The sequence below is a fragment of the Abramis brama genome (genome assembly GCF_963993115.1).
Source record: "Abramis brama genome assembly, chromosome: 10".
Lineage (NCBI taxonomy): Eukaryota > Metazoa > Chordata > Actinopteri > Cypriniformes > Leuciscidae > Abramis > Abramis brama.
In genome coordinates this window covers 14,382,784-14,404,169 of record NC_139972.1, presented here as the reverse complement: position 1 = coordinate 14,404,169, position 21,386 = coordinate 14,382,784, and the positions used below count along the sequence as shown (strand labels likewise).

General features: G+C 37.4%; 2 protein-coding genes across 2 annotated transcripts; one reads left to right on the top strand and one right to left on the bottom strand.

Moving 5' to 3' along the window:
* Window positions 1–5,566: 5,566 nt before the first annotated feature.
* On the bottom strand, window positions 5,567–12,693 carry sars2 (seryl-tRNA synthetase 2, mitochondrial). Its single transcript, XM_084125433.1, has 16 exons — window positions 12,373–12,693; window positions 12,159–12,254; window positions 11,660–11,689; window positions 11,308–11,448; window positions 10,506–10,560; window positions 9,901–9,964; window positions 9,712–9,817; window positions 9,409–9,456; window positions 8,409–8,517; window positions 7,704–7,749; window positions 7,507–7,594; window positions 7,215–7,327; window positions 6,806–6,899; window positions 6,463–6,555; window positions 5,965–6,030; window positions 5,567–5,884 (listed from the first exon to the last, which is right to left on the bottom strand). The coding sequence occupies exons 1-16, from the start codon at window positions 12,637–12,639 to the stop codon at window positions 5,759–5,761; spliced, it is 1,542 nt and encodes a 513-aa protein (XP_083981559.1). The 5' UTR covers window positions 12,640–12,693; the 3' UTR covers window positions 5,567–5,758.
* Window positions 12,694–13,607: 914 nt separating this feature from the next.
* LOC311090163 (kelch repeat and BTB domain-containing protein 8) lies at window positions 13,608–20,244 on the top strand. Its single transcript, XM_084125307.1, has 5 exons — window positions 13,608–14,075; window positions 14,613–14,778; window positions 16,029–16,107; window positions 16,473–16,700; window positions 16,786–20,244. The coding sequence occupies exons 1-5, from the start codon at window positions 14,073–14,075 to the stop codon at window positions 18,308–18,310; spliced, it is 2,001 nt and encodes a 666-aa protein (XP_083981433.1). The 5' UTR covers window positions 13,608–14,072; the 3' UTR covers window positions 18,311–20,244.
* Window positions 20,245–21,386: the final 1,142 nt, after the last annotated feature.

The window sequence follows — 21,386 nt, the reverse complement described above, 5'->3', positions numbered from 1 at the left end:
CGGGACTGTTCTTGGACAGAGGGCCTCAGAACTTTGAATCGGGTTTCAACTGTGCAGAGGCTCGAGGACCTGTCTTTTCTGCCCGCAGAGTGTACAGCATTACAGTGTTGGATGTGCAGATGCCCAGATGAAAAACCGCCACGTGTCCCGGACAGGCAATCACGTGGGCTCTGTGGCGCAATGGATAGCGCAATGGATAGCGCATTGGACTTCTAGATTGCAAAATGAGGCCATTCAAAGGTTGTGGGTTCGAGTCCCACCAGAGTCGTGATTTTTGCCGTCTTGTCAACCCCATACTGCACAGTGTTGCCCTCAGGTTACAGAAAGCTTTTGAGGCCTCTTGTTCTCAACGTGTTCATTTAAATAATGTCAATGTAGTCAAAAGGCTTCAACATTTCTCTTTGGTTTACTACCACATTTGCTTACGGAAACCTCTTGGCTCTTGCACACAAGGACCGGCCGTCACCACAGAGAAGTGCCAGACTTCCTTTCTCTTCCCGTAGCTTAGATGGTCTTTGCAGCCCTTGTGAATGGAGCTCCATAAACATGTGTGACGGGGGGTCTGGGAGTCCTGCTGAACACAGCTGGCCAACAAACACAGAGGCTAGCTGGCCACCCCCCATGCAGTTGTCAACAAACTATTTTATGCTATCCAGCGCCTGGTCCACGATTTGCATCTTTTCTCTATGTTTTGATCCTCTGGGTCGCCTCTGGGTTGCAGGAGAGTGCGGAGGTAGGCGCCGTGGCTTAGTTGGTTAAAGCGCCTGTCTAGTAAACAGGAGATCCTGGGTTCGAATCCCAGCAGTGCCTTTGACGATATCCGTGTGGGTCGCAAGGCTGTGAACCCTTGCAGTCGCTTGCTTTTCTGAGAACTGACCACAAATGGTGAAACCGAGGTCTTCCTTTGCAGTTGCTTCCATTTGCAAACCATCCCAGAGCTGTTGTTGAAGGATAGTGTCCCAAGCTAATACGTCTCGGCAGCAAGGCGCCGTGGCTTAGCTGGTCAAAGCGCCTGTCTTGTAAACAGGAGATCCTGGGTTCGAATCCCAGCGGTGCCTCTACTCCGTTGGCTTTGCTCTCCGGGACTGTTCTTGGACAGAGGGCCTCAGAACTTTGAATCGGGTTTCAACTGTGCAGAGGCTCGAGGACCTGTCTTCTCTGCCCGCAAGTGTACAGCATTACAGTGTTGGATGTGCAGATGCCCAGATGAAAAACCGCCACGTGTCCCGGACAGGCAATCACGTGGGCTCTGTGGCGCAATGGATAGCGCATTGGACTTCTAGACCATTCAAAAGTTGTGTGTTCAAATCTGTCCGGAGTTGTCACTTTTGGTATTTTATTATAGATGCTATCCATTGCACCACAGATTGGTATACCTAATACCTAACTGGATGGCTCTTGGTCATGATTTGAAGCCTTTTGACTTGATTGACATTTTTTAAATGAATATGTTGAGAACAAGAGGCCTCAAAAGCTTTTTGTTGCCTGAGGCCAACTCTGTGATGATATACATATATATGAACATTTGTTCAAGTCTTGCATCCACATTATTCAAGACAGTTACTCCCATACCTCACTGGATGGTTATTGGGCATGTTTTGCATCTTTTGATGTAAATTTTGAGGCATATTTTAGTCAAACTTCAAAGTTCTTTAGTTATATCAGCAATTATCAGTTATATCTGAATTATATTCAAGTCTGTGATTTTGACTAAATGGCAGTTACTTCAGTGTTTGATATATTTATTTATGCCATATTTCTAAAAGACTTTCTGCAGCTAACTCAGTGCAAGTAGGAAGTTAATTGTTACTACACTAGCAGTCACGCCCGCTGATAGGGGGGACAAATATGAAGGTAATATGACGTAATATGACGAAGAATCGCATGCGCAGGGTAAGATTTGTGAAAGTGTACATAAGATTGCAAGCGTAAATTAAATTTGCATGCGAAAGAGAAGGTTTGTAAAGGTGAAAATAGCCTTTCAAGTGTAAGATAAAAATATTTGCAGCATTTTACTGTTATTTGTAAGTGTAATTCACGTATTGTGAAACTGCAGCTTCATGCTAACACAAAATAAAAAGGATCTGTATTCATCTGACTTTCATTTTTCCGTGCTTTTCTGCGTTGCCTTGTTGAATGTAGAGGGAAAGGTTTTCTTCTCTGTTCTGGCAAAGAGAATGACCAACTTTCTCATGGCAAATGGGTACATCGGTACAGGCTGCCAAAAAGCTGGAATCCAGGTTGATTGACTTCGCCTTGGAGTTGTTCCATGTCCTGGGTTGTGTAAAGAACATCATCGCCAGATACTTCAGCAACCTGCACGTGTTTCACGCTGGAGGGCTACACGACAGGATGGCAGCAGTTAGAACGTGGAATTGCGATGGGATGCGCCATCTCCCCCATCCTGTTTGTGATGGCTTTCGAGGTAATCCTCATAGGGGCAGGTAGTTGGAGGTATCAAATTACCATCGGGCGTGAGGTTACCACCCCTGAGGAGCTACATGGACGATGTGACAAGCATCTTTCAAACGGCTCCTTGTACAAACAGGCTCCTCAGGCGCTTTGATGAACTTCTCACATGGGCGAGGATGAAGGTCAAGGCGGAAAAATCAAGAAGCCTCTCCAGGTAATGCCACCTCACCTGTACAACAAACTGAAACTGACAATTTTTTTTCGCTAAAATATTGCAAAAAGCACTGCAGGCCTGTGAACAGCAATTTGCAAACGAAAACAACTGAGGAACTGCAAAATAGATTAATTGCGTAATTAATTGCGTTTGTGTAAAAAAAAACAAAAAAAAAACTGTTGCAAATGTCTAAATGAATTGTTGTGTAGGCTACATGAGGCAAAAAGTTCCCGAAATAACCCGATGTGTACAGTTGCTTCTTTTACCTGCGCTTACAGTTTTGGCACGATTCTCTCACTCATTGCATTTTGCAAGCGCGAAGAGGAGGGCGGGTCCACCTTCTTCATGTAGCCAATCGAATGAGCTTCTCGCTGACTCTCAATTTACTCTTATCTGATTGGTTCAATAAACACGCCAGTCACCAGAACACATCTTTATTTTCATTTGGCTCAAACGTTCTCGTTGCCGAAATGGTACTTTTAATGCACACATAGACCTACATGCTAAATAAATAAATAAATAAATCATGATTGCTTAATAGGCTGTGCCATTAGGCTGACTATATGAGTCCATACTGAATTTCGAGCTGGTGTGTTAAGAAAGAAAATTTATGTGTATTCACAGTGCATGTATCCTGCTCATCAGGCCATATCAGTTTGTAATCGTGATGCTGCTGAATGTAGGCCTAGTATCTGCACTACTGCATGCATAATTTCATGTCTACTGATCGGGAGGATTCCATAATTATTATTATTATTTTACTAAAATGAGTTACAATAATATTTTTTTCCTTTTAACGTATTTTAAGATTATTTCTAAATTATGCACCATTTATCACCTGCAATGCCATCGTGTAACCACTAGATGGCTGTATAGCCCTATATATAAACATATCAAGATTCTGTTTATCCCCTGGAAAACAAAAACACAAAAGGTATGCCCTGCTCTTCAACCAACATGATTTTATTTAATTAATCCCAAACATGGTAATTTTGTCAGTATTAATGTACGTTCACTGATTCTATAGCTTTTTTCGGTCTCTTACTTTTCATGTGAACTGAGTAGGCTACACATGCTTACATTCATAAATATAAACTTTCTATTCAATTTTCAAAATGATTTAGGCTAGCCTATATGTCACACACGCCTACCTGCCTTTTGATGTAAATAAAAGACGAGTGGTAAATGTTACGGACATATTATCATGGTACAGTTCAGGCAATTATTTATTTTTATTTCCACTTCCCTTTTATCCAAAGAGGAACTATTTGCACTGTATTTATCAATGGGAAATACATCATGCTAAAATAATCTGTCATATACTGTGGCTCACATTATTGGGGTCGCTTGCAAGTCGCAGCAGCATGAATTACGTGACCAGCAACATATTTCTGCTTCAAATATTGTGCGTAGTTAACAGTGAGTGGTGGTTTCAGACATTATTTTATTAAAGTGCATTTGTCAGTGCCGCACCCCTACTGACTCTTATTCTGCCTGACAGAAAGAAAAGCTAGCTTACTGAAGGCGGAGCGTTTTGACCAATCAGATGAAAGGGGCGTTCATTCTTCATGCTGATCACATTCAACATCTTACATTAAGACTCCACCCATTAGAGTAGCGACCATTTTGAAAAGTACAGCATTAATTTTTTCACTACTCCTTCAAAATTTGTCCAATTTTGTCCAGAATCTGATCAGATGATCTTTGGACTGAGATGCACAGAAATGAAAAAACAAAAGTTATGATGTCGTGAACTTAACGAGGTCGACCCAAAATTGGTTCAGAGGCTGTATCTCGACCAAAGTTTGATCAATCAAAACAAAAATTGGTACACTTCATCGGAACCATAATCTAAGGGTCCATGCCAAATTTGGATACAGCGCCACCTACAGGTCATGAGATCTTAAAAATGGCTATTTCAATCATGATCATGGTGTCTATGGATTCCTTGTGTAAGGATCGGATGAACCATCAGGCTGCCATGTAGAATTTTGTCATAAATTGCAATATCTTTTAAACGATTTGACATATCAGCACACAATTTGGTAGATATCATTATCGGGATGTCCTGAAGGTACCTGAGAAGTTTGAACACAGCGACTCCTAGTGTTCCAGAGATAAAAGGATTTTTTGCAAAAACACAACTTTTGAAAAAAGATAAAAATTTGTTTTGTTTTTTGTCATTACGTTCCTTGGTCTATGGCGATTCCAACGATATCTCATTTGTCATTTTCCTTATATGTGCCTGTCTGCCATATTAAAGCAAAAGAAAAACTGTTTTTTCGCTACTCTTCCTACAAATTTTGTCCAAAATCTGATCAGATAATCTTTGGACTGAGCTGCACAGAAATGACTGAACATATTTTTTATATTCGCAACTGTTCCTGAGAAATATGTCACAGAATTTGACCTTGCCTGTGTTTTTGTCTTATGCCAGTTAGCTTAGCATGCTAATTGGTTAGCATCTAACCAGTTGCCATTCTAATGTGGCTCTTCAGCTATCAGGTTAACCATAAACCACATTAGCATTAAGTTATCTTAGCATGCTAATCTGATTAAAATATTAAGTAATGCTCTTGTGTGCTCATTCTCATGCTAAAGGCTCTCCTTGGCAGCCTGGTAAACCAGCATCAACTGAGTGGCACAATCAGTAATACCACAAACCCTGAACTTTTCAGGTCGTGGGTTCGAATTTTTACATTTATTTAAAGGAAACTGAACAAAAAGAAATTAAGTTATGACAAAATGTATAGGACTTGTGTTGCTTTATCTCATTTTAAGTAATTTGTTCAACCAGCAAAAAACTTTTTTTTATTGAAGGTCTAAGCTATCTGGTTTGCTGAGGAATTGAGAAAATTCAGTTAGATTATTTGTAACAAGTTGTTTTGATTTGGCAAAACTTTATCTGGTGGAAAAAATGTACACAGCCCAGTGTACAACTAGTGAACAAAGCCATAGCAATTTGAGATGTCGCTGATGGCATTTTATTGAAAATTTGGATAGGCCACATAAATGTTGTTTTTGGAAATGAGAGGTTTGAGACAATAAGACAAACACCTATATACATTGCCTTCACTGTGGAGAATACAGTAAAAATAGTACTTCACTGAAGTCTGATATACTATTAAGAAGTTATTTTGAGGTATGTCGCTTGGGTTGGTTTGGTCCCATATATTTAATAGGAGTGTATTTAGGTTTTTCTATCACATCCAAGCCAAGATAGTGCTGCAAGACTTCAGGAATCTGAACCGTCCCTTCCTAACAGAAGACAAACAGAGAGACACAATTAATAATACAATGAATATCTGTTGAAAAATAATCGTTAGTTTAGTTTCTACCTTGGTTTGGTGTGTCTCCAAAATGGCAATGATGGTACGTGGAATAGCACAAGCTGTAGCATTTACCTAAAATATGAAAAATAAAGTGTTATTGACTGCTGCAGCTATTTTTTACGGAAGCTCTGAACCGCAACTAAAAAAAATGCCATGTTGGTAGATTAGCAGCTGTAGAATTTCCTTTTTTTGAAATCCCAGATAAAAGCAAAAAGCTACTATTATATTTAGATCCATGTCAGAAGCAGTTCGACTTCACGAGCGCATTTCTGTACAAAAAAAATCAATAAATAAGAACTTCTATGGAAGACTTTATTCTCGTAATTTTTACTTTATTCTCAAAATATTATGACTTTAATTTAATTTTTTTTTTTTTTTTTTACTTTGCGGTTCAGGGCTTCCGTAATTTATTTTATTTTTTTACAGCACAACAAATAGAATGGACATATTGCAGCCATGGCTCACCATACTGTTATTAAGATAGTATTATAAATAGCATCTTACTGTATGCGCATACTTAGGGTTTCCATCATTTCCCTCATAGAGAATGTTAAGACGTCGGCTCTGGTAGTCTGTGCAGTTTGAGGCACTGGAAATCTGATAAAGGACTAAGTAAGTTGATATTCAACAAAAGGATGCAAAAGTAGAAATGTATTCCTCTTTTTGACTAGCAAAAGCAGAAACAAATTCAAATAGCAAATTCTTATACATAAAAAAACATGTACAAAAAATTCTAAAGATGCCGATTAGTATTCTTGTTGATGGTTCTCTTTTTTTTTTTTTATGCATTAATCTAATGATTAATTACACTTCATATTAACTCTTCATTTTAAAATAAAGTTCCAACCTCTCCAAAGCTGCCACGTCCTGGCATCCATGCCTCAATATCATACTTTCGGAAGGCAGGAGGCCCCAATTCTTGAGTGGGCATATCCAAGACTCTGTGAGGGAAAGAATTGCTATTACTATTTTATTAGCAATTACCCATCTACTGGTTTCATATCTACACATCTTCCTAGTATTCAATGACCACTGACAGCAAGTGAAAACTCGTAACAAATATTTACTTCTTAGTGTGAACAAACTTTAAGAACCACTGTTAGCCAAATAAATACTTAAAATAAATGCTTTTCAGGTTTTAACACCATACCATTTTCAAAATAATAAGAATGTCACATTTTCTAAATCAAAACATGAATGAACTAACTATGCTTAATCTTAGTGTGTGTAAACACTGGTTAGATTTTAGACAAAACCTGTAATGAAGCTTTAGGGAAGAGAAAATCTCCTTCTGTAACATGACAAATTCATCCAGCAATTGGGAACTCTCCTCTCCCGTCTCATTCGAAGTCACACCGAACATTTCAATCTGCATAAAAGTAAACAAAGTAAACACCCTAAAGGTAACAACAGATCATAGTTCATACAACAGTTTATAGTTCAAACAGAACAGGTTCATAGTACTGCAATTACATTAATCTTGACATCAAGGATCTTAACTTTTCTGTTTCTTTCATTTCCATGCTACCACTTCTGTTTTCTGATTACCTTGTTAAAATGGTGAACTCTGTAGAGCCCCCAGGTCTCTCTTCCAGTATCTGTTTCTGCTCGATAACATGTGCTACTACAGATGGTCCTAGAACATAAAAGCAATACAAATGACACTTTATGCTTGCATCAATCAAAGAAAAACTGAATGTAGCATTCAGACAATCAATCAATAGGTAAATCAGGGACTTTTTTACCTGACAGGTAAATCCTTCAAATTTACAGCATGATCCATGAAATATCCTAGTACAATATAGGTCATCATCAATTCATTGTGAAGTATTCGTGGATACTAATAAAAAATTGCTAAACTAACATTTGGTGACTACTGGTCTATATTTTAGTATAATTTTATTAATAGTAATAACTTAAAATAAAATACCGGTCAAAAGTTAGGAATAATTAAGAGTTTTTAATTGTTGCTCACTTGTTAATAATGGTTCTTATTATCATCAACATTTGATACAGTTTTTTCTGCTCAATATTTTTGTGGAAATCATGATGCAATTTTTCACAATTCCTTGAATGAATAGAAAGTTCAACCAACATCACAGAATGATTTATGAAGTATCATGAGACAATGAAGACTGCAGTAATGGTTTCTGAATATTCAGCTTTGCCATCACACAAAAAAAAAAAATTCAAATAGAAAAGTTTTATTTCATTTTGTAATAATATTTCATAACATTACTGTTTTTACTGTATTTTTGTGAAAATAAATGCAGTCTAGGTGACCATAAGACATTTCTTTCAAAAATATTTAAAAAATCTTAATTATTCCAAACTACTTTACTTTTGTTTTAATTTATAATAAATCTTATAATTCACATTTTTAATTATCTTTGAATTATCATATATTATAAGATTAATTATCATATCACAGAAGTTCATGCTTTTATCACCTGCCACTCCTACTTCCCCTGTTCCAGCAAGATTAAGGTCAGGAAAGCGTGACGGGTCCAGAGAGTACACCTGTGATTTATGAGCATGAGGCTGCATCCCACAACCTTCCTGAACAACAGATGCAAAAACAGCACAAATATCATGGAGATTCATGGGGATTCTTTATAGGTTACTACAGTTGTCACTACATTATATTTCTATTAAGAATCTTAATACACAGCTGCATCTAAAGTATTCAGGGTAAATGATTTTAGATTATATTTCTAAAGCCATTAGTCATAGTAGTATATGATTATGAAGATCTAATTAAGGCCCTGTTTACAATAGTGTGTTTTCGATTTAAAACGCAAAACTTTTGCTATGGTTACACCTGGCGTCCACTACTCCGGAGTTTTCGACCCTAGAAAACAGACTTTTGGAAACACTGCAGGGCCCATTTAGTTTCAAAGCTCTGGGATGCGTGTCAGTGTAGTAGACGGACCAAAACAGAGACTTTTGAAAACGAAGCTTGGCTGCCCACATTCACTCGTCTCTCTCAACGGCTCTGTAACAGACCAGCCATGACGACCGTGTAAACAAAAACAAAGAGATGGAACTGCAAGCTTTGCTGACTTTGTTGTCCTTTTTAGCAGCCACTGTGTAGTTAAACTCAGCATTTTGTATTGCAGATGCCTATATGCGCAAGAGGAAAGCTATTATTAGAGCAATCAGCAACAATTGGCTAAGGGCTAATGTGCCGCTTTCGGCCGTGTAGTGTGGACGGAGATCTTTTCTGGATTGCAGTGGAAACGCCAGTATGGACAAAGATTGTTTTCATTTTAAAAAGCCTATGTTCATACATTTATAGTTATGAAAGCTCTTCAAAATTCAGGAATAGTTTAAAACAAAATAAAAACAGAGATATCTCAGTAAAGGAATGCAGAATTTTGGCAACCACAATGTAATACAAATGTTGTTAGATATCATTATACCGTAAGATTAGAACAAAGCGATACTCACAAAAACCACTGATTTTAACATGTCAGGAACAACCATGGGAATAAAGCCCTGTAAAATGTTAAAAAAATCAAAACAGAGTTTTAAGTGTACTCAACCTCCAAAAAAGAAACCGAAACATTAATGTTGACATAGATAAGTCGATATGAAATCAAAATTGATTTTGTTTACTTTTTTTATATATATATATATATATATATATATATATATATATATATATATATAATAAGTTCCTGGTTTTATAATGTACCATTCATGGGTGGAGACATTATTCTAAATAACAGAAATAGATAAAAACATACTAACCAATTTCTGAAGAAGATCCATAGTAAAATTTTGCAAGGCAAACTGAAGTCTGGCCCCTGCCCCTCTCAAGTAGTATGATCTGTGCCCTGACACATGGGCAAGCCGTCTAAGAGGAAAGAGATGCAAATGAAAAACAAATAAAAATAAATAATTGACTAAAATTAAAACATGATAGAGAAAACATCTAACCTCTGTCTTATGATGTCAAGACCCTCTCCAATTTCCAGGTGGCCTTTTGGTTTGAAATCAAATTCTATGGTGGACACATGACACAACAGTAAAATTACAATACTTTTTTGTGCAACATTTCCTAGCATTTACAAAACATTTGACCAGGTTAGGAAATATTTCAAATCAGTCACACCATGTATTGATCAAAACTGCAAGCAGCAGATCCAAGGAGCAAAAAGTTATTTAAAAATATCAGCAACATAATACAATACAGTTCTGCTCATATTATCCCTGGCAGAATATGCAAGATGTTGAGTTTTTTTTTTTTTTTTTTAAAGAAGACAATAAAAAAGCATGTTGTTTATATTCAGTACTGCCTCCCTGATAAAGCTAGTTGACATAACAGGTATATGCATAAAATAAATCAATTACACATTTCAAACACTGATCTCATTGCTAGACATTTACTGTAAATTGCTGCAAGAAATGTAACACAAAGTCAAACCTCAAGGTCAAGGAAACCCATGGCTGCTGCTTCAAATCATACTCCAAATTATATTTTTGACCAAACCGATTTCAAGAAATGGATATTATGGTTTATGGCTTTATTCAAATAAATTTACCTCGTCTCTGACCAACCAATTCAACCACTCTTGCCTGGCTCTCATCTCCGATGGGCTAAGAGAAAAGACAAAAAAACAAAAAAAACAAAAAACATTCCTGTCAAAGCAAGGGTAGCCAATGCTATTCATAAACACTTCTTGTCATACTGGGTGAAACTCTCTTCACATCCTGATAGCAATCAATAATAGAAGTCGTCTAAATATTAAACAAAATGTACAACAACAACCTTTTACAGTTCCTCCTGAACCAAAACAACGAGCTTATGCTGCGTTCACGCCATGTTGTTATTACAGTAATTAAGAGATGCCAACCCTTGATGTTATACTCGGAGCTGTTCATTTATGCCCATCTATGGCAACACTATCAGCGCTGAAATGAGCCGCTCTGGCTGTGCTCGCTCATGTGTTTTGAAGGAAGCATGGCTTTGGAAAGCGCTCTGAAGGGAGGGTGGGATCTTGCGCTTTCGAAGCTAGCTTGCTATAGCTAGCCTCTCCCAAATTGCCTACCCAGCTTTCCTGATTTTTCAGTTATTACAGAATCATTAAAATAATCCATTATGATGATGTGTATGTTTTTGTATACTGTTATTTGATTAGGTGCAAATCTGATACTTGGATTTGGTTCATTTAACATTTAGTAATAAATTGTTTCATAACTTAATAGCAGTTAATATGACTGGTTTAACATTTTTACTATTTTTAGGATTACTTTTTTTTTTTTAAATAATACATAATATTTCCTTTTATATTTAACTTTTTTAATTATTATTATAATTATTATGAAAGGTGAGTTGTCCCTTACCACACTTGGATGTGTTCTGTTGGGCAGTCGTAGAGCGCGGCAGTAATGTTCTTTCTCCAGCTCGCTCTCTTGCAGATACAACTGACTAAGTTTCTCCCTGAGTGCTCTACCTTCTTCTCTCGCACTGTTGTACTCCACAAGCTGTAAGTACAAAGAAGGGAAAGAATGTCATACAAATATTCCAATGCATATTATGTATACTACATATCGCAAAGGAAGCAGAAAAATCACTAAAATACAGCAGCTTTCAATTTTAAAAAGCTTTCATGCTTTTATTAATTAAAAAGCCCATATTTAATTCTTCAAACTAAAGTTTAGAGTGTTACGCAAATCAAAAAAAGCTGTAACTTACAGTAGACAAAGTGGATTTGTCATGTTCATCCTGAAAGGGAAAAGGGTGGGAAAAATGGACTGAACCAAATTTTCATCCAGAAATAAATCACAAATAATATCAACATTAACTTTTTTTAACATCAAGATGTTATGTCATTATGTTAAGGAATACAGTGAATTATTTCTACCGACTATTAACTATTCAATTGACTATTCAAAGAGAAAATAGCCAGAATTATTCTTCTTTCAAATTTACCTTCACCAACCATTTTTGGGTAAACTGTTTATTTAAAATAAGTATAAAGCAATTATAAGTATAAAGCAGTATATATATTATAACTAAGCACTGTAAATAATAAATATTTGTTGTCATTTCCCCCCACCATTGATCTTTTAGCTTAACGGTTATGCAATTTTAGATGAATAACAGCACACTGCAGGAAACGTCAACTGTCCAATGTAAAGTACCCACACTTCATATTGAAACTTTTATTATGTAAATGTATATGGACACTTACTACAAGAGCGCGGACTTTGCCACTGATCACATGCTTTCTCTTTTCCAAATCTGATATTTCTTTTTGCACCTTCTGTAGTTTCTTCCAGACTGAGACCTAGACACACATTGTACCACACAGGTGTTCCAGTAACGTTTTCACATGCATTATCTGAAAATCTCAGTTTAACTAATGTCAGTGCAGCAGTATTGTTTTAAAGCATGCTGTGTCTTACTATAACTCCGACATCAGCTGCCTGCAGATCTCCTTTCCGATTGTGCACCTCCGCTGTCACCGCATCTGTCTCATCGCACACACGCTGCATGTCCAGCTCGGGTTTGTGACTGTACCCTTCCCGTACATGCTCATAGAGGCTGCTCCTGACCGGTCGAGAGGAGCAAGGTCGGCAGGACCATCTAAATCCACTGCTGACATTTAGTCTCGAAGACGTAAGCAGATAAAAAGAGCAACACCGTGTAGCTGCCCTTACAGAGGACGCCATGGTTAACGGGTTGACAGTTTAACAGTACGGAAGCCGAGAAGAGTCATTTCGTGTAAATTCAATTGGAAATGCGATGACAGTGATACTTTTTTCAAATAATTATTATTATTTTAGTCTATTGTTATTATTGTTATAAATAAATCGGAAAGCTTATTTCACTTTGAAACTTTTGCTGTAGTTTTATGTATTTTGTAGTGCTTATATAATTTTAGTGAAAATTATAGTTAGTTTGTAGGGACTTTTACTATGAAAACCATAGTAAATATTCTTGCAAGCTTTTACTGTCGGAGCTGTTCGGGGTTTGTTTTCACCCGACAAACTGAACATGTTCAATCAGCGTTTGTTGGGGCAGTGTGAAAATGACAGTTAGTTTTCATTAAATTCAAAATACAATGGCCAACTTGTTTGTTGGCGTTTGTCTGTCTGGAATGAACTGGACTTAAGAAAAGAGAATATATATATACTAATATATAAAATGTATACACATTTTCCCAGAATAAAGATGTTATTAACCAAAAAGTTATTTATCCAAATAAGTCCATAAACAACGTATTTTTGAGAAAAGACCCCAAGGAACCAGTAAAGCAGAATGTACTCTTTGGTTTCACTGATTATCCTTAATATTTTATTTAATTAATTTATTGATACTTTTTACCAAATTTTCATAAATGTAGGTTTACTAATCAGAACCTCAATTTTATTATTTTGTTGACTGAAGTAAGACTGGATGTAAACAGTATTATAGACTCTCCGACTAAGAACGCTGTAAAGACTTAAAAAATATGTGGAATTTACAAAATATTTATTTGATATATTTATGCACATTTATTCTGATCTTTATGTGATTATCTCCCCCTTTTCTTTCGCTTTGAGACACTTAAGACTCGATTCGCGCTGAAACGGAAGTAAATATCCGTCACATCCGGTAAATTGGCCTATTTATTACTAAAGCGGAAGTTTAGTATGTTGTTCCGGCAAGTGACAGAATCCGCTTGCTTCGTCTCTAATCATGGCGCAATGCTTGCAGCTGTGAGAAATAGTTGCAATAGATATTACTAGTCAAACAATCATCCATTTTCCCTGTGACTACGGTGCCTACGGCCAATCCGGATTACAGCCACTAATAATCTACTACATGGAGCCGTGGTCGTCAAGGTGGATATATCAGGCGCGCGTGTATATTTCTGAGCTGAAATGCTAAGGATGTGCAACACACCGTAATGAGCCGAACAATTTGCGCTGAAACTACCCAGGAAGGTCAAGGCGTTGTGAACAGGCCGAAGGGTGTCAGGCCGTCTGTACCATTGTGGCACCCTGATAGCCTTGATACACAAAATCGAACTCAAGACGCACCAAGAATTAAGAGACTGTCCGTTACCTAGAGCTATTATTGCTAGGGTCAACTCGCTCTCTGATAGAAACCTTCACCTCTCATGGTAATATTTGAGAAAATATACATGTTTTTTATATATATATATTTTTTATAGACGAGTGTTTTATGCTCGCTGTTGTATTTGTTCGCGTCAGTTTGCATTGCAATATTCTGATTTATTTACTTATGGTGCGTGAAGAATCAGGTCAGTCAATCCCATTGCTAATATTCACCAAACAGAGATCATCTATAGATAGTTTTGGGAAATGTTTTGACGAAGAAAATGACAGATAATTTTATAATTAAAGTCATGAAAATTAACACAATTACAGTCTTAACATTTTTTTAAGTTTCTATTGGTGAACATGTTTATGTATTTATACCAGTAGTTGTGCTCAACTCTAATATCAAATTTTTCAATTCTAGAAATTAGGGAACACTCACTGTAAATATCTTCCCAGTTCAGGCCTAGAAACTGGCACACTGTCACCAATCAGATCTGTCATCAATGTGCATTAAATGTAATCACAAGTATTATACTGTCAGAATAAGAGCATCTAACGAGTAAACAATGTATTTTTACATTAAATCCCTGTCACAGATGAGTGTCAGAGGTAGTACACTCAGAGGTGGTACTATTACCTGGCGACCACAGCCTTGGAAGGATGCAGATAGAGGTGGTGGAGAACCTCTCTCAGATAGTGACTCGGAGGAAGAGGATTTTCCTGATGACTACTCGACTCCTTTGGGGGAATATGTAACTCAGGGTGAGATATTGGTTGTTTTTAAACATGGATTGTTTAGATAATTATATATTTATGGATTCTATAATGTAATTTCTTATTTAATTTTAAATATCTCAAAAGAGTCTGCATAGCAGACATGCTTCAGTCTATCTTCCTCCTGTTTTATTGCCCTTTACACATATGTCCTACATCACAACAGCACCGGATATGCATTGACCCCAACAAAGGCCCTTTTTACACCTGGTATTAACATGTGTTTTGGTCGATCTAATCACACGTGGATGACGCTAAATACAGGTGTAAATGGGGTCTAAAACGTTTTGAGCTTGTCCACTTACGACCACTTAGTCGAAAACATAAAAGACCGGATTGCTTTCATTGTTTAAACGCTCATGTTGTTGATTGTGTTCAAACAGCCACAAAAGACCACCTACTCTCCGCATACTGACCGTAAACATTATGGGAAGCGCTAGCCAGATGGGATTTAAACTTTGTCGCCTGGAGACCCAAGTTTGGTTTGAAGACTAAAAAGATACCAAGCACAATGTTCTCTCACCATTCCTGAATTCTAATTCTGCGTTTGGTGTCATCTTGCGGGTGTCAGAGCAGAAACAAAAGCTGCTGTTTCGGTTTTCTCCTGCTGTTTTAATATGTAAATTGCGAGAGTTTATTTTTTATCCATTAGATCGAAAGATATGAAAAAGTCCATACATTTACCCATGCATAGACCCTCCCCTCGAAGAAATCAGGACAGAAGTGGACAAAAGAGACTGATTAAAACACTAGGTGTAAACAGGAATGTATTCCTCTTCTACTTGTGATCTGAATGACCAAAACGCATCTTAATACCAGGTGTAAACCGGGGCAAAAGTTTAAGGGTTTAAGGCTTGTGAAAAATGTACATCAAGGGAAAGCTATAACGTAAAATGAAGGAATATTTATGAGTGTGCACTACTTCTGGGTCACTATCCAAATAATGTAAATTTGTAATGCAAAACAATTAAAAAAAATTAATAATAATCAGATATTATTATTAAATTAAATAATGAAAAATAGAAGTATTTTGACTAGTGGTTGCAGAACTTTGGACCCTAAAGATCCAGCCATGTCATGAGTAAAAAAGAAACTCCTCCATTCTTCAAAAACAGCAAAACTAAATTTCACCATATTCATTACATGTGGAAGTGTTGAGACCATTATGGGGACAATATGAATTTGATTAATTTAGCCACCTTTTTATCTGCCTTGTTTCCCTCTGTCAACTCATTCAGGGTTAAAGCAGTTACTTGATGCTCAGCAGTTGTGTGATGTCACTCTTTTGGTGGAAGGAAAAAAGTTCATGTGTCACAGGTTGGTTTTATGTTTTTCTGCTTTGAAGGTTATTTTTCTGATTGTCTTGTACATAAAAAGGTTTTATTTTCACAACTACAATGATTTTTTAAAAGGCATACAATCTATTGTATCTTACTACACATGAAATTGTATGGCACATTTTGTATGCTGAAATTATACACTACCACATCACAGGAATGAATTGTATTTAAAAATATATTAAACAAAAATTATACAGAATTTTTCATGAAATAAATGCAGCCTTGGTGAGTGTATATATAAAAAAAAATAATAATCATATCAGCCACAAACTTTGAAATGGTAGTGTACATATAAAATTGTTTTGTTATGTGAACACTTTTTTTTTTTCTCTCTTTTTTCAGAGTTCTTTTAGCAGCAGTCAGTCCGTATTTCCGTGCCATGTTTACCAGCCCTCTCGTAGAGTCACGTCTTACTGAGATCCGACTGGAGGAGGTGACACCCTTTGTTATGGAGACAGTTATCCACTTTGTTTATACAGGAGAAGCAGGTCTTAGTCTCGACACAGCAGAGGATTTGTTTGTAGCGGCCAATCGTCTTCAAGTGATGCCCTTGCAGGACCTTTGCTCTAGGTATTATTTATGCTATCTTTTTGTGATCGTTCTACCTTGTATCTTGTCTTGCTGATGCTCACATTTGTATCTTCCTGTTTGTTAGGTTTCTTTTTGAACACCTGTCTGTGGAGAATTGCCTGGGCATGTACTCTCTGGCTCGCTCACATCATGACCAGCTGCTTCTTCGGGCTTCTTTGAGGTTGGTGGGTCAGCATTTCCCTCGAGTGTCTCGGCAGCGAGATTTCCTGCTGTTGGACCCAGGAACTCTTGGCAGCTTGTTGGAATCTGATCGATTGGGTGTGGAGACTGAGACCGAAGTTTACGATGCAGCAAGGCGCTGGGCAGAATACCAGCCCGCAGATCGTTACGTTCACATGCCCAGTTTGTTACGCCATTTACGTCCCGGCCTTTTGGGCCCTGAAGAGAACGTCCGAATGAACAAAGAACTTGGGCCTCGAGCCATTACCGAGGGCATGGGAGGACCGCTGAGGCCTCGAGAAGGCATGTTTGAGAAGAAAATAGTCTGTGTAGATCTCAAGCCGAGGGAGGACGATTCTCTACAGGACAGGGACTTCACGGTGGATTGCTTTGACCCTCGTACAGGGAAGTGGGAGAAGCTGGCAGCCTTGGGCTCGTTGCTTTGCCCGGGCTGCATCGCTGTTGGAGGTCGACTGTTTGTGGCAGGCGGCATCCTGCGAAGTGGCCAGGTCTCATCATCACTGCATGAGTACGATGTTGTGGTAAACCGCTGGATTACACGCCCATTGATGGCTGAACCACGTGCGATGTTGGGTCTTCTCGGCTGTGGAGGTTTCTTATACGCTCTCGGTGGCTGTAACCGAACAGCATTTCTAGACACATGCGAAAGATTTGACCTTAATGCGCTGACCTGGGCATCAGGACCTCGTTTGCCATTGCCGTTGCGTTCTTTTGCTTGCGCTGCCCTTCGCTGTCGGCTCTACTTGCTTGGTGGTACTACACTGGAGCAGAGCAGGGCTGTGGTGCATGCTGGCGTGCTTATCTACCACACAGTTACAAGGACCTGGAGCCGTGTCGCCCTAGACTCTGGCGCCACCTGCCTGGCTGGAGGAGTAGCAGTACGTGGCGGTGTTTGTGCCGTTGGTGGTTACTTGCGCGATGCCGCCAAGTTCATCGATGGCAACTACACCCAGGCCGAACCACTTGATGCCACAGGACGCGTGTTGTTCTTCCGAGAGGGACGAGGATCTGGAGTGGAGCGGGAGGTCCCGGTTGGAGTAGAGCGAGGGGGTGGCGGTAGTGACCGTGCCCCTAGTCCGGTGGTTTTTCCAGGTCTGCCGAGGCGCATTGCTGCCGGTGGTGTGGCTAGATGGAAACGCAGGATATATGTTTTGGGTGGTGAGAACGGATCAAGATTTTATGATAGCGTCTACTGCTGGAAACCTGGCTGGAGAAGCTGGGTCCAAAGACGGGAGAAATTGCCAGGGGATACAGGAGGAGTTAGCCAGTTTGGGTGTACTACCCTAAAGTTCCCCAAAAAACACATTTTAGCACGTCTTCGGACTGCTCAACAGAAACGGGGGAAGGAGAAACGGCCGACCCGGTCATGCAGAGTCATGCGGATCAACAGGGCGAATCAGGAAGTGTGATTTTTCAAAGAGACAAATCGGCATTTCGGACAAGTTTATGCACCTATTTTTACATCTTTACTCTTAGTTGATGTCTAGATGTTTTGAAATTATTTTTTTCATTTTTGCAAGCTGAACGCAAGTTTTCGTTTACGAAGTACTGACAGAAAATGCATAATATTAGGATATGATTTCAGAATTTTTTGCTCTTAATTTTTTTTCCGGATGCTAAAATTTTATCTTAGAAACGGCAATCTTGGAGAATAATTAAATGTTTGAATTGCAGCAAAAAAAGCCGGTTGTAAAGATGCTTGACTCAATGAATAAAAAGTCATTGAAGTTTATTTGAATTTTTTTGCTTAAAGCCATTCCTGTGAGGATGAGTATAGTTTTACATGCATTAGAACATCAAGATTGCTACCCTTACAGCAGTTGATACTACTGTAAAGTCATAGATCTTTAATATGGGTTCTCTTTTAAACAGTCTAAGAAACTTTAAAATCTGTCATTTAAATTTATTTTTAATGACAGTGTTGACAAATTACACTTATATTAAACCGATATTAAGCAACATCATGATTTTTTTCTGGGTTTCTATCAACCAGCATGTTTATGTAGTATCCCAAAATTTGCATTAAAAATACTGAATGCAAAAACCACTATGCGAATAAAATATCCATAATGTTCTTGAGATGGATGATTCCCCCCCCGAAAACATACGTATAAACTATGATTGAAATACATTTACAGATTAAATTGTTTGATGTGCATTTGAAAGACTTTAACTCTTTCCCCGCCATTGTATTTGAAAAAAGTTGCCCACCAGCTTTTTTTTATAATTTTTGGAAAACTTTCTTGGACCCCAGAATGTTTTGTTGAATGAATATCTGAACATGCAATATATTCAACGAATGAACAGACCCTCTGCTTTTTATAGCAAAAATTTTGATTTAAATGTTGTTTAATGTTGATGCCGTTATTTTACATATGCATCTGCTTACATATGCTATGGCTTGTTTCTGCTGCTTTGCCTGTGTTTTGAGCCAGAGATTTTGTACTCTTTCAGAGGATATGTAATAATATCCCCCTACCATATGACAGTGAAAACACGGATAGACAGAAAATTCAGTCAATGGCGGAGAAAGAGATAAAGTCATGTGACTGAATGCATTTCTTAGGTAAAAAATGTTGCTCTGGTTATTCTGAAATTTTATCTGGCAAGTGATCGCTAGCAAACAATGTTTTTAAGAGCATTTTATCTGCATTCTAAGGTAATTTATTAAATTTCATAAAGGAGTGGCTTCCCCCATTTTTTTTCTTTTGACATTTCTTTTGATTTGCAAATTGTTTTTGCATTATTTCATTTTACGTACAATACATACAATCATAACTGAGATTGAAACCCAGAACCCAGATGATAATCGCTGTTTTAAATCTCACACGACTGAACTAACATTGAATAATAATGCAACACAACATGAGTCTTAACATTAACACAGTCTATGTTACAGTCTTTCAGTATCATATGTGATTTTTGTAGTGTCCACTACAACATCTTTGGAGGTTTGAGTTTGAGACAGTGATTGATGATTTTCTGCACATCGTTGTAACGCACTGTTCAGCTTGCCCTCAATGAAGTGGATCAGTAAACGTATCAGTAGTGCTTTAATGGCATCTTTTTGGGTTTAGCTGGTCATCTCATCTGACATGTTTTAAACATAGAATCGCAATAGAAACCAAATGAATGCTTTTTGTATGATTTCATTGTTCTTTTAATCTTTAAGTTATTGTAATTTCATCTTACAGTAACATTTTCTCAGAGACAAAAAGGACTCTGTATTTACATCTGATGTCAAACAGGTCTGTTTGTTTTAAAGACCTAGAATTGTCAAATATTGAACGTTATTTGAATGGAAAGTCTGTGCTCTGGTTTTCATTAAAATAAATTGAACATACGTTTTTTTGTGTGGCTTGTCTTGTAAATATAGGTGAATTGTTGTAGCATGTAAAACCAGTAAAGTAGTGATACTGTCACACACACCAAAGTGCAGGATTATTAACCAGACCATAAAATAGTTTTTTTCCCCTCCTCTTTTAGTGATTTCCAAATAAGGCGAGAACTGTATTGCTGGGGAACTCACAGACCAGTGACTATTCTAATCAGTGATGTATTTTTGAAACCATTAATACTAAACATTACTTTAGGTTTTAAACATTGGTGTCAAACACAAATGTGTGTTTCAAACAAGCTATATAAGGGAAATTAAGAAAATGAATGGAAGAAAATGTTTTTCTGCTTATGTAAAAGAAAAATGGTAACTATTTCATTGTCTTTGTTACATGTATTTACTATAGTAACAACAGTAAATCATAGTAAAAACACTAAACCAAACCCTAATCTAATCCTATAGTAAATACATGTAGTTAATGAACATAATACTCTTAAATGTTTTACACTAACAAGGAATTTGTTCTCTTCTAATGTTTTCTCGTAATTTAACAATAATTTAAGTAGGCCTACTACGTTGTTTTGTTTTCAAGAGAAAGTACCACAGCATACAGTAAGCTAAGATGTAAGTTTGATTAACATTTAATACTTAAAGCTGTTAAAGTCCCTTCTGAGTGGCTAGTAATAAGTTAATTATTGTTGTTAATATTCCTTCATCAGCCCTTTTGCAATGTGGGCAAAGATCATGGATTTTACCCTCAAATCCTGTATGAATAAAATTCTCCTCAAGTGCTTCATCCGTGGTGTTTGTTTCATATCCTGTCATCTCATAAATGAAATTAGCATCGTGTCTGTCTGCCTTCAAAAATGGAAAACACTACAGCGAAATTCGCAACCATCAACAATCCAGCTGACATCAGCGTGATCATTGGCTACTTTTTGGTGGTTATTGCAGTAGGAATTTGGGTAGGTGAAAAGTTTGTTTGTGTGTGTTTTAAAGTGCCAAAATAGCTGCTAATTGATATATCTGTTAAAATTTGTAGAATTACATTTTAAATTTATTTAAAATAAAAATAAGTAAATAAAAATCCCTCTTTTTTCATCGTAGTCTACATTTAGGACTAATCGTGGCACAGTAGGCGGCTACTT